At 39.8% G+C, this 13260-nt stretch overlaps 1 protein-coding gene across 1 annotated transcript in view; it reads right to left on the bottom strand.

Moving 5' to 3' along the window:
- PPFIA2 (PTPRF interacting protein alpha 2) overlaps positions 1-10958 on the bottom strand; it is a 482044-nt gene extending 471086 nt beyond the window's left edge. The window contains exons 1-3 of the mRNA XM_012814158.1: positions 10924-10958; positions 10108-10214; positions 5734-5984 (exon numbers count right to left, since the gene is read on the bottom strand). Coding sequence (XP_012669612.1) covers positions 5734-5982 — 249 coding nt within the window. The 5' untranslated portion in view covers positions 5983-5984; positions 10108-10214; positions 10924-10958. The remainder of the gene's footprint in view (positions 1-5733; positions 5985-10107; positions 10215-10923) is intronic.
- Between the last annotated feature and the right edge of the window lie 2302 nt (positions 10959-13260).

Raw genomic sequence — 13260 nt, 5'->3', positions numbered from 1 at the left:
CTGTGACCTTGCTGCATTTGTTTATTAGCTCTGGTGGAGATTCTTTGTAGAAATAGAAGCGTCTTAAGAAAGGAAGTAGCATAATTGAGATTTGCATTTTAAATAGATGATTCTGCAGCTGTGAGAAGGATGTATTTGAAAGAGGAATTGCTGGAGGAAAGGAGATTATTTTTCCTCACTGTGGGAACAGTTTCTGACATCCAGAATCCTAGCAGGTCTATACAATGAGAGTAGGAGCATATGAAAAAAAAATTAAGAAAGATGATTGCTATTTTTTAAATAGAAATGGGAATGTTTATTTTAAGGCAATTGCTTTAAGTTTTCTTTCTGATTAATTACATTTGTTGTGTTTATTAGAGCTGTGGAGTCCTGCTTCAAGCAAAGGAAGACTATGCAATTTTGACCAACTCTGTTCATAAGGACAAATAGAAAAGTAAAAAAAAAAATTTAAATTTTTAGTACCCTTGTAGATGAAGACAGCAATAAAGATGAGCATTTAAGAGTTGGGGGCTAGAGAAAATTAAGTCCTCAGACATTTAGGCCCGTTTCTTCCCCAGTTTTGGAGGGGCTGGCTTAGGATAGCCTTGCAGGACTAAAGGGAAAGGAATTCTCAAGTCCTGAGAAGACGCAGTGACCCTGGTAAATCATCCTCGTTTGGATCTGAGATGCCTAAAGACTGTACCTTAGAAAAAGTAATCCATAGAGGATAGATGTTCCCAGAGATAACTAAGATTGAGGTGATTGAGAATCACTATTTTCCAAGGCCCCTGACCAAAACAAATGAAAATTTCCTCCAGGGGAAGATATTATTTTCCTAGAACTAAAGTGACTCCCACCAACAATTTTGCGAATAAGATGACTGCCACATGTCAAAAATAACCATGCACAGGAAGTGACAAGACAATAAGAATGAGTAAATAATTCACCAAAAGACAAAAAAAATCATAGGAGCTGTGCATACTGAAGTTATCTGAATGACTTAAAATAACTCCGAGGCTAGGATTACAATGTTCAAAAAGTGAAGAAAAAAAATGGGAAGTCATAAAATTTAAAAGGACAACCGTCGCAACAAAGAACCAAATAAATGGGTTTGACAGCAAATCAGATAACACAGAGAAAATCAGTGAACCGAAAGGAAGGTACATAAATAAAATTTCAAAAATTTCAAATGAAATAGAGAGTAGACTGTAATTTTAGGAAAACCGTGATGACAGAAGCCTGATGGTTAAGGGTTAAGAAAGAAAGCAGGAGTCATGAGAAATGAAGGCTGCAAGAGAATATCACTTCATTTGGCCAGGGGGGGGAAAATAACTGGAAAGAAGAAAAACATATTAAGAAGCGAGGATGGCAACAACAGGAGGTGAAAGGCGCGGCCTCTTTTATTTTGACAGAGCAAGGAGCACTTAGTGCACTGACTGGTGTTAGGTTTCACTGAAAACCAAGGCGCTCAATCCAGACATTATAATCTCAGCACGAGAGAAAGGGCCGTGGTTTGATGGAATCAAGGGGCATGGGAGACTAGCCATTTCGGAAGTAAAGAATTTGGAAAAAATGATGCAGGGAAGTGCAGTTAATAATTTTTTTAAAGGTAAATCAATGGACTTTTAAAATTTGATAACGATTGAGGCGCGCATGGATTTTTAGTGCTCTCGATCTGTGCTAGGGCTCATTATCACCCGGGAAAATTGTGCAGTTAAGGTTGGCTAAAGAGAATGAGGATAATATCTACAGTGATAATAAGAGCAACAATAGCTGCGTTTAACATTTATTGAGCATGTACTATCTGTGAGGCATTGAACTGATGGTTTGACATGTTCCAACTCATTTGTTCCTCATAATGATCCTGTGAGGCAGTTTCTATCACTATTTGAATTAAGTACTTTGGGGAAGGTTATTGAGCTAGTAAGTCCAATTCTACCCAGCAGTCTGCCTGCAGAATAAAAGTCCCTTCAGTGCAGAATCGGTCACTCTGGGCAAGTTCCCCCAAATCGTTTGCATTTTAGAATGCTGAAAGATAAACCTATTTTTCTCTTCCCCTAGCAGGCTCCCTAATTCCTCATCAAGTATACACCAGCCCATCCCAGCTTATGACAAGTACCCGCTATTTGATAATGCTCCAGTTTTCTGAATCACATACACTTAGCTGCTTTCAACCTTTCTGAAGAGCAGATATCATCTGCTCTTTCCAATTAAAAATTTAGCGTTTCAGAGAATTCAAGTAACTTTCCAAAGATCCTTCAGCTAACAACTAAGAAGCTTCATTTCAGATTTAGATTTGACTGAAGTCCAAATCCCTTGGCCACTCAGTATATCACCTGTCCCTGACCATTTATTATTTTAATATTCTTAATTGATGTAAATATTCAATATTTCCATATTCCTTCCTAGTTTTCCAGCTCATATTCCTATTACGAATCCCCAAACTTTACTAGAACGATATCAGTACAGCTTTCCCAACCATGACAATGGCCTAAGTGACTCTTTTAATGACATTTGTGGCAAATTGATTGCACGGATGGTCCCAGCACTTCACCCCTCCCTGCGTCGACAGCTCTGTGATGTAATTTGTAATGCTTTCCGCTCTAACTTGGTTTGGCAAAAGGACATCACCAAAAAATGACTCAAGCAGAAGCTTGAAAAGTACTTGCTTATTTCTGGTTTCTCCCACTCCTCTGCCATGACCATGAGAACCTACCGGGGACAACCAATTGCTCCCAGAATAGAGCTGAGTGGGCCCAGTCTGTCGGCCTAGCCAAGGCCATTCTGGATCAGATAATAGCCAGCTGACCTGCAGCTTATCGAGCCAAATACAGCTAGCTAGTGCCATAAGTTATTCCATCCAAGATCAGATAGTCCCAGTCCAGATCAGCTGAATCCCACAAGCACATATTTTTTTTTTACAAGCACATATTTTTGTATGCCACTGAAGTTGTATGTTATTCATCGCACAGTATTATTTAAGCAACATTCAACTGCTTCCAATTCTATCCTATTTTTGTTAAAATAATTTTTATTTTTATGTCAGTGTAGTGGTTTTCAATTTTACATCATTTATTTCTGTCTCAAACCTCACATTTGGTAGCAATTTTCTTCTTCCAGATACGTGTCAAGTGTGATGCCTCCAAACAGTGTGGGTGCATTTGCTTACAGAATATTAAAAAAGATTCAAAGATACCAATTCATGAAAACTATCCCTCTATTACTTCTATAAAACATATACCCCTCAAGGTACCAATGATGTTATTAAACACTGGCTTTAAAAAATGCCAGTCTCACCCTTGTTTTTAAGGATCTTTGGATTTCTAGGGGCACTCAGATATTTGTAATAGTTACATACGAATTAATATCGAAAGTTGTCACAACAGTTATAAAACAGATCGGAACGATTGCCATCTAAATGTATAGGCTCATAATTTCTAATCTGTAATTCCAAAAACCATGCACTTAATTTATAATGGTTAAGTGGGTGGCAAACTTGATGGGTGGCAAAACAAGACCTATCCTATCACGAGATTATCCATAGTCTTTATTTTCTCCATGCAGTAGAAATATTCCTAAGACCTTCTAAATACATGTGTGTACTTATAGCAGCTGCCCATGTCCCTTCTGGAGGAATGTTCCAAAATATGCATTATATTCATCTGGAAATGAGGAAAATTCTGACCTCCACAACACAACTGACTAAAATACAGTCAAAGAATTTAAATAAGTGGCTATGCATTCATTGTAATTAAAAAATAAAACTTCAAATATGACCTCATAATATAAATGATCAATAAAATCAAGTTTTTAGAATGAAAACATTTTTTATTCTTATACCTTTAAGAAGAGATTTATTGGTACAATATAGTTATTTCTGAAATTTTTTTTTAGTTTTTTCCTTTTTACCCCAAAGTATCTTATTGCAGTGTTTTTTTATAACATCTTTATGAAATAGTCACCTAAGGTTTTTTTTTTCTGTAGGAAGAAGAAAACATTTAAAAAATCTCAAATTATTTTCGGAATATTTTTGGTAAATTTAAAATGCAAGTTGAAAATATCAGACTTGAATTCAAATCTAAAAGGAAAAAATTGGGAGGAATGTGTGCAAAATCTTACAGGTTTGATCAAATAGTCAACTGTTAGAAATTTCAGTTTACTGCTGTCCCAGGACACTTGTCCCCAAATATAACTTCCTAGTCTTTTTTAATGAAATAATATATCTAGAATTTAAAAAAAAAGACTGCCCTATTTTATGGTTCTCACAAAAGATGAAGACCAATGTGACTAGTTCTGGGACCTCCCTGCTTTAACAAGAGAATTAACCAATTTAAATAATACCAGAGGAGAGTGAGTGCGCGGTGATAGTTCTAGAGATCACGTGATGAAGAGCAATTGCAAAGACTGAAATATCAACCTTGAACTATGTACTTCTTGGTGAAGATATGAGAGATGCCTTTTGAAATGAGTTAACACACACTGTGTGATTAAACAAACACAAGTGAGAGTTACTGGAAAAAGTAGACCAGCTCAGCACAAGACACACTGACCAAAAATGCAGTGGACGGGTGCAGACGTTATTCATATCGGGATACAGGATAATCTAATGAAGATGCAACAGAAAGTTCCCGATGATCCTTTCCAATCTGCAAGTCAAGTCACTGCTATAACTAGGGTTAGAATTTTATCAACTTCTTGATTATATAGTTATTAATATTTATGAAAATATATTTTCTACAAGTCATAACTTCATAAAGAGGTTTCAACTCTTGAACATTTGCCATACTATTTTTAAGTAGAAGGCCCATCACCCTATTTAAAAGAAAGTTCTGGTTTATTATGGTCGATCACTAAAAATCTTACTCATACATTATGTTTTCTCTCAGACCTAAAAGAAGCACAAGAGGAAACTGACTCTCATCATTGCCTTGTATACCAGCAGGCTGGCAATCCTCAGAATGTCTCCCCTTTCCCCTACGAGAGTATTAACAGAAATCTATTTTAAAAGAACTAACAAATTAAAGTTTTTGAAGATAAGGCTGACTTTCTGCATTCTAACTTCCAAAATCTTCTAAAAATAAAAAGAAACCAAAGTACTTTTTGAGGCAAGAAGGTGACATATCAATAATTCTAAGAATTTAAAGCAAGTACCAGGTATTTTAAAAGAAAGACAAAAGGATAATTAGACAGTAGACTTTCAAACTCCTTTTGAAATGCTTTCCAAAGACAGACCACACAACTGGAAATAGAGAACAGATATTTCCAAGTATCAAAATTGTGTTTACAAAGTTAGAAAGATTAACTCTCTCTACATTCTGGCGATTTAAAAGATGATCAACAAGTGGTTTTGTATCCTACCAAAGCATACAGATAAACTGTTTTTTGCAGTTTTTGTCTGGGGCCAGGTTTGAACCCACCACCTCCGGTATAGGGGGCCAGCGCCCTACTACGCCTTTCAGCCACAGGCGCTGGCCTCAGATAAACTTTTAAGAAAGAGACCAGATAGGAATTTAAGCCACAAACACACAACACACACCACACACACACACACCGCCCTCTAGCAATACATGTTATTTTGTCTGAGATGAGATTTCATGAACTAATTTTCTATGCTTCAGTTGTTCTCACCAGAACATGAATATCATATTTGGTGAGTGGAAAACCAATTTTAGGAATGGGAATCATGTAAATCGTATTTAAATCTTAGCACATTTTCAGTTACAATGGAAGGACAAGTGCGACCCCAAAGCATACCTGTGGCAGAGCGGAATTCAGCTGTCTCTGGAGTGAATCTCTGTCATAGATGACATCCTGAAGTCTTTGCTGAGCAAGCGAGAGGCTTTCCTGGGTCTCCCGAAGGGTGTCTAGAAGACGATCCCTCTCATCAAGCATATTCACCATCAGCTGCTCAAAATGGGAGTCTGAGTCTGAGCCACTGCTTTGGGACCCCCTTTGGCTCATCGGGGTGTCCTCGTTAATCGTGGGCATCACTTCACACATCATCGCTTAAAGAAAAAAAGAGAGGAAGCTGAGTAAAGAAATTCTTTCTTTCTTTTTTTTTTTTTTTTAAGAAATTAAGAACACCTTCGGCCATCAACTCACTAAACTTTCTGCAACTTATTAACTTAATTGTCCCTATTCCCCCTACTCACTGGCCCAACTCAAAAACAAGGTAAATAAATGTTTCCAACTCTTCCAACCCACATACTTTCTCTCTTAGGACAATCCACGTTTCTCCCACCTACAAAATGCAATTTGGTTTCACCTGCTTTTCAAAGTTATTTTTTTCTTAAATCCCATCTAACTCATTTCACATAAACATCATTCTACGTATTATTTCATCACCTTTCTTTCCTGAGAGTTTACAAATCTCTTACAGCCAAAATCTCTATGTCACCATCATTCATAATAACTATATATTGTTAAGACCAATCATGGTGTCTGGCATTTAATGGGTAAGTAGGAAGTATCTTTTTGTAATGAGTTAGGTAATTGAATGAATTGCAATTTACTCTTTCATTCAGAAAATCTGCAAGTAATTGATTATTCATTTTATATAACAATCAGCTTTTACTTTCTTATTTTATTAACATATTTTTCCCACCCCAATGAGTTTAAAGCTTTTTAGCATGACAATTTGGATTTCATCACTTTAATATGCTCTCTTCCTGAATTCCTCCAGTGGTCTATACAGAGAAGATAAGTGGTGCTGACTGAATTAGACACACACTTTGCAAAACAGACTGAGGTACATCGATTTGATTAGGTTATTATACTCCTAATTATACTTAGGATTCCTTTGTTTCCTGTGAGCTGTGAGCGGCATTGTCTGGTTTTCATCCAAACAATACAGACTAACACTCTTCCAAACATTCCATGGAACAAACTCCATAAATTACATTAGCTAATGTTGTAACTTCATATGTCAGGGGCTAATCACAAGCTTCCAGTCATGAAGTAAATGAAGTCCTCACAATATTTTTAAATAATTTATCAATTTGATATAAAATAGACAACACAGATATTGAGATGCAAGATTGCCTTATCATGTGGCATCTTAAAAATCAAAAATTACTGAATTATCTCTTTTAATGCTTTATCTTATGTCTAAGCCAAACTCATATCAATTTCACTTGTGGTAGTATGGCCAGGAGTTATTAATTGCAGGGCCTGGTTTTGCAAAAGGCTGATGTGAAGAAAGGCTGGTTTGGCTGATGATGTGGAGAATTCTTTGGTTTTATAATGCAAGGTCAATTAATTTTTCTGCCTACATAATCTTGTCCTGGGGGAAAATACTTCTGATGATATTTTCAAATAAAATGTCAAGGTTTAACAGCTCAATAGTTAATTACTTTTTATGTGATTCTTCAAATAACTTTGGTTATTTAGGAGAGAAATTCAATTATCTATAATCTATTTGGTTAAGGCCCACTGGAAACTAGGTAAAACTTAAAAAAAAAAAACTAGTATTTTTGATTGATAACCTTTATTAAAAAATTTCAGTGAATTTTAGGATAATTCAAACTGCTTTGAATTTTTGCTCATCATTCAAAACACTAAGCGATCTGAAGGCAGGAACCTGTTCTATTTTGTATTCACCCTAAAATAAATGAGAGAGAAGATGTGTAGATCATATTTAAACACACACACACACATACACACACATCTGCTACTATTACTATGGGTAAACTTCTATTTGAATTTTTCTCAATTTGATTTTCATTTAAAAACTATCACAAAGATGGAAATTAATAGACCCTTTTTACTTGATACAAATTTTCTTTACGTAAATCATAAAGGAATTGAAAAACTAACAAACCAAAAAGTCCCGACACATTTGATCATTTAAAATGATGAGTTTGTGTGCCATGATGAAATCCACACACGGAACAGATGTGTCATTCTGATAAATCATTACCAGGAACTGATATGTTTGTTTTTGACATTTAAGGGTAAAACAATGTACTGGAAAAGGAAATAGTAGCAATTTTTGCCAACACACATGATGTTTAAATGTTAGGGTTATCTAAATATTCTTAACTTTGCATTCTAAATTGTATTCTTCTTAAAAGAAAGCTATTCATTCCTCTCCATTCTGAGTTACTTAAAAGAACTATAAATTCTAAGGGAAAGCATCACATGGGGTGGCAATTACCCCCAAGTACAATTTCCACATGTTGTTACCAGGGAACAATGGACATTCTCAAACTTTTGGCACTTAAATCACTATAAAAGGTGGTCTTCAATTTAACCAGTTAAAAGAAGCTATAATGAGTACTCATTACAGATACTCATTAGAAAGAATAGTAAGTCTATACCCAAACTTGGTTCTACTCCACTCCTGAGGCATGCGAACCAGGGCATGACACTTCACTTGTCAAAACTTTAGTTTCTTTTCTATGAAGTAGGGACAAGAAGCTAAAAGCCCATTATAGGATTGAATAGGTTACCTGACTGACAGCACACAGTAAAAACTATAAAAGGCTGTTAACTAATTCAAGTATTTATTTCTATTATACAGTGACCAACACTCTCTTTGCAGCAAGACTATTTTGCCTTTATGACTCATTCTGCTTCTATGACTAAAGGTTTAATTCAAGGGGATGCTTTTGAGCTCTATAAATTCAGCTTATAGAAATCCAACAATGTAAAAGTTCTTAATAAGTAAGATGAATAATAATACATGCTGTTTTTTTCTTCACAGTCAAACCAAATGAGTAAATGCTAAGACTCACCAAAATGAGGAAGAAAAAACTATGTCTACAAAAAAAAAAAAGGCCATTTTTGTGAGCTAGCTGGGAGTCTATTATAAATTACAAAATTTATGAATAATCTTTAAAATACAGTATAATATTTCTTAAATGCACATTTTAAGTTTTGAAAGCAATTAAAGATCTATATTCATTAGTAAATGTTAAACAAGCTTTTCTGGAATGGATGACATCTCAACTGGCATTTCCAAGAATCTATGATAATTCAATGTCTAATATATTTCATCCAGATATAACACTTTTAACTGTTACAGTCATTTTCAATATTAAAAACGGCATTCATAATGCAATTTCTGGGAAGACCAAAAGAGCAGACTAACAACTCACATTTTCAAAAATCAGTCTCCCATTCTCTCCTTAAAGTCCATGGGATCTAGAAAGTATGTTATCCTCATCTAGACGTTCATGCCTTGTTCACTAAATTATCGAAAGTTTCAAGACCTAGTTAGAGACACTGTTAATTTTGTTGAGAATGGAAAAATAATAATAAGCCTGATTGGCTTAATTATCCTAGTGCTTAAATTTAGCTTGACAAATTTGATGCCAGTAAAACCAACTCCCATATTCTTAGCACATAACCTTGACTGTCTTTTCAATCTCCCAGATTTCAAAATAAAACTTTTGAATGCTCACTGGAGTCATGGCTTTTCCCAGACCCAGTGTGCTCCTTAGCGGTATGTGCCCTGGAAGGTGAAAGCAGTGCCTACTCAGACATGAGAGTGCTACCCTCGGCTTTTTTTTTTTTTTCTGTCAATGAATAACTTTATTTGATCATGTCACTAGGATTTAGGCGCTACTAGAAGCAAGAATCAAATCATCTTCTATTGCAAGTTTCTTCTGAAAAGGTTTAGTCCTAACCATCTCAGTTCCGCTTCAGCTAACCCACAAGGAGTAATTCGGTGAGAGAAATCCTAGCCATTGTGTGAGTACATTGCATGAATATTTCTCCTCCTCTTTAACTCTTTAAAATCCCCTGTCCTCTGGAAATATTACCATAACCTTTATTGCGAGCATTTTACACTTTACCCTAATACGTTTACAGATGACCGAAGAGCCAGCTCAGCCCACACTGCTGGACAGTTCTCTCTCAGCCACACCCCCCACCACCCCGAAGAAGTTGACTTCATAATTTCCATGCTAAAATTGTTCAGCCTGCCCAAGGAGAGAGCCAAGAAGGCAGGAGGCGAGAAAGGGGAGATGGAGAGGATGGGGTAGAAAAGCGAAAGGTACCAGCACAGTCATCAGCGAGGACAATTTGCATCCCTCCTTCCCTGGGGGCGGGGTGGGGCCGGGGAGCTGGTTTACAGGGGGAGGGGGCCAGAGAGGAAACCGTGCAACTGAGATACAGTTTCTGTACCTAATGTCTGTGATTTCGGGTCCTGGTTCTTCAACTGATCAATGACAACCGCAGTCTCCGGCTTGCCGAGCAGGGAGGCTCACACCCAGCGCTCCTGGACCATTTCCCTAGCAACGGGAGGAGAAAGGCAGCTCAGACCCAGGCGTGCCCCGGCGCCCTCCCGGAACGTGCCCCGGCTCGGCGGCTCGGCGGCAGCTCGGCATCTTCCTGCGGCTCCGTCAGCAGCCAAAAGGAGAAGCGTCCATCGGAAAAATGGCATATTACAAATTTTGCTTTGGGAAGCAGAGCTCGGTTCAGACCATTGTCAGAGGAGGAGAGGGGGAGGCGGCTCTTAAAGCAGCAGCAGCCCCTTTGCCGGAGCCGCCACAGCTCCCCGCGTGCAGCTGGAGCCCCCGGGGCGGGGAGCTGGGGACAGGGGACCAGGTTTGAATCTCAGAAACTTAACCAAGCGCACTGCTCCCCCTGGGCGCCCAGGCCACCTGGGATGTGTGGGGGTGTCCTGTTAAACGTCAGATTTGGGGAAAGGCACGAGAAGTATCTGGAAAGGAAGTTCTCCACCCAGTTCCCCGCCCAGACCCCTCTGGAGTTTAAGGCAACACTTGCGAAGCTAAAGGGAGCGGAGTCCCAGGGGTGCGGGAGGCAGCACAGGTCTCTCCCCGGCCCCCGGATGGTTTCCGCGCTCAGGTGTCTGGTTGCATTTAAAGGAGGCGCGTCTTCTCCGGAAAGGCAGGGAGTCGCCCCCCAACCCCGACCCCGCACCCGTGTCCCCCCAGGCGGTGCCGAGCCTCTGCGCTTGCAGGTTGCCGGGGAACCAACCTGCTGGGCGCCGGCGAGGACGCTACAGCATCTTCGCCCCTGACTTGCCTGGAGCGGCGGCGGCGGTGGCTCTCCCCTCCTCGGCTCCTCCCCTCCTCCTCCTTGGCAGCTGCCACCTCCTCTTCCTCTGGAACAAGGGCTTCCCCTGGAAGCTGCTGCAGTGGTTTCCACCGGCCCTTAAATAAATTCTGAAGTAATCACGTCTTTGCTCTCCTCCTCACGCACACGCGCCGGCGGATGCACTTGTCTCTCCCACGGCCGCGCCGGGCCGCCAACTCTCACGCTGACCCCACGGCCCTGCCAGCCGAGGGCCGGCCACCGGCAGCACCGGGCAGGGGACAGGCTGCCGGGCCCGGGCCCCTCCACGCGATGGGCTCCGCGGCTGGTGTGCGTGCCGGCCGCGCTGTTTAGGAAGGGAACGGACTCGGGCACCTCCGGGCTCCCTGGGTTTCTGCGCTGCTCATTTCTCTAAGCAGCTTTCCTCCCCCCGGGCAGGGCACGGTGGTCAGGGCTGTAGGGACCCGCGCCAGCCTAGGGTGTGGCGGCATCTGTCACTTCTCTACCTCTCCACCTCCTCTCCATTCATATGGTTTGGGTGATAAGGACTGAGTGTTCGGGGTTCCCCGCCCCCGCCGGGGTACATTTCAGCTTTGAGGGGAGTCTGGTCTCCCCCATCGCATCCCCTCTATTCCTACACCCCCCTTCAGCGACTCTCTCTGCCTTTCGCTGCTGCTGTCCATTCGCGCAGACCCATCAGGGACCGAGGAGGAAGCAGGCGACAAACCAGCACCTACTCTCAGCAGCAAGGGCAAGTTTCAGTGAAGGAAAGCCACCAAGTCTGAGTTTAGTGAAAATGAAGTAGAAATGTACAAGGGAGTTGGAGAAAGATTAAATATTGAGTACGATTAAGGGGTTAGGGCAAGTATTCTTAGTGTTGTGGGAAAAATCCAGAAAGTATAATTTACTTTTGTATCAAACAGAGAGTCCAAAGTTAACAGAGAAATAGTGCTTCAAGACCATCTCACTGAAGTACAATATTCAGTTCTAGACTGTTGTTCAAATTCTACATCACAATGTAATTCTAGGAGAATTAAGTATAAATGTATGAGAGTTCATTTGCTGTTAAATGGAGCAACTATTTGTCCAACATCATGTGCATATGATCCCCCGTGAGCCTTGTTAATTGTAGATGGTGATTCACTAAGACTGGATGGACCCTGAGATTCTGACCTCTTAACTACTCCTAGATGGCACCATGCTATGAACAGCAGCGTCTGCACCAGGGGCTTCCAAACTTTTGGTTTCTCTGGGCCACTTTGGAAAAAGAGGAATTGTCTTGGGCAACACATGAAATGCACCTACATCAATGAATGCTGAGGAGCAAAAAAACCAAAACGAACAAACAAAAAAGATCTGTTGAATACTTGTCAGGACATCTGCCACTATCGATGAGCTACAATGTCTTCACTTAATAACCTTAATTATGCAGGGAGCGTTCAGAGATTCTTTTAAGATTGTCAAACAGGTCCCAAGTTTGTGATCCCTGATACAGAAAATGCACATATATAAGTAATAAGAAGTCTTTTCTTGATTTTTTATTACAAAAGTAAAAGAAAAGTGAGCAGGATAAAGCTACTGTGGCATTTGATACTGTGTTTGAGCAACTAATAATGCACCAATATCCAGTTCCATGGGAGTAATTGCAATTCTCTGTGAGTTTTCAAGATGTTCATCAGATATTTTGGTTATAATTTTATTTTTAATGTGCTTCATTGGCTCGGCACCTGTGGCTCAAGTGGCTAAGGCGTCAGCTACATACACCTGAGCTGACAGGTTCCAATCCAACCTAGGCCTGCCAAACAACAATGAAGGCTGCAACCAAAAAAAAAAATAGTTGGTCATCGTGGCAGGTGCCTCTAATCCCAGCTACTTGGGAGGTGGAGGTAGGAGAATTGTTTCAACCCAGGAGTTGGAGGTTACTGTGAGCTGTGATGCTATAGTACTCTACTCAGGGTGACAGCTTGAGGCTCTGTCTCAAAAAAAAATAAAAATAAAAAAAGAAATAATGTGCTTCATTCTTGAAAATAGCTGCTTGCAAATGTAGATATTGCCAGAAAGCAATGACATGAAAGGGAAGTCAGTTAATGGTTTGGATTTTTTATTTTTTATTTTTTTGCTATTAAATCTGCTACCCCCCAAACTAGCTTTTATAATAGAATTCATCTGAGTTGCAACTTTTCAACAAAATTCTTGTTGAGAAATCAGACTTTTTTCAGTTCTGCTATTTTGTCCTTACCACACAATCCTTCATCTGCATCAAGCCGGGCAGCATGTTTT

Source organism: Otolemur garnettii, unplaced genomic scaffold (genome assembly GCF_000181295.1).
Source record: "Otolemur garnettii isolate 467f Iridium unplaced genomic scaffold, OtoGar3 scaffold00007, whole genome shotgun sequence".
Lineage (NCBI taxonomy): Eukaryota > Metazoa > Chordata > Mammalia > Primates > Galagidae > Otolemur > Otolemur garnettii.
Note: the sequence above shows the minus strand (reverse complement) of the source record. Positions and strands in the feature narration are given on the sequence as shown.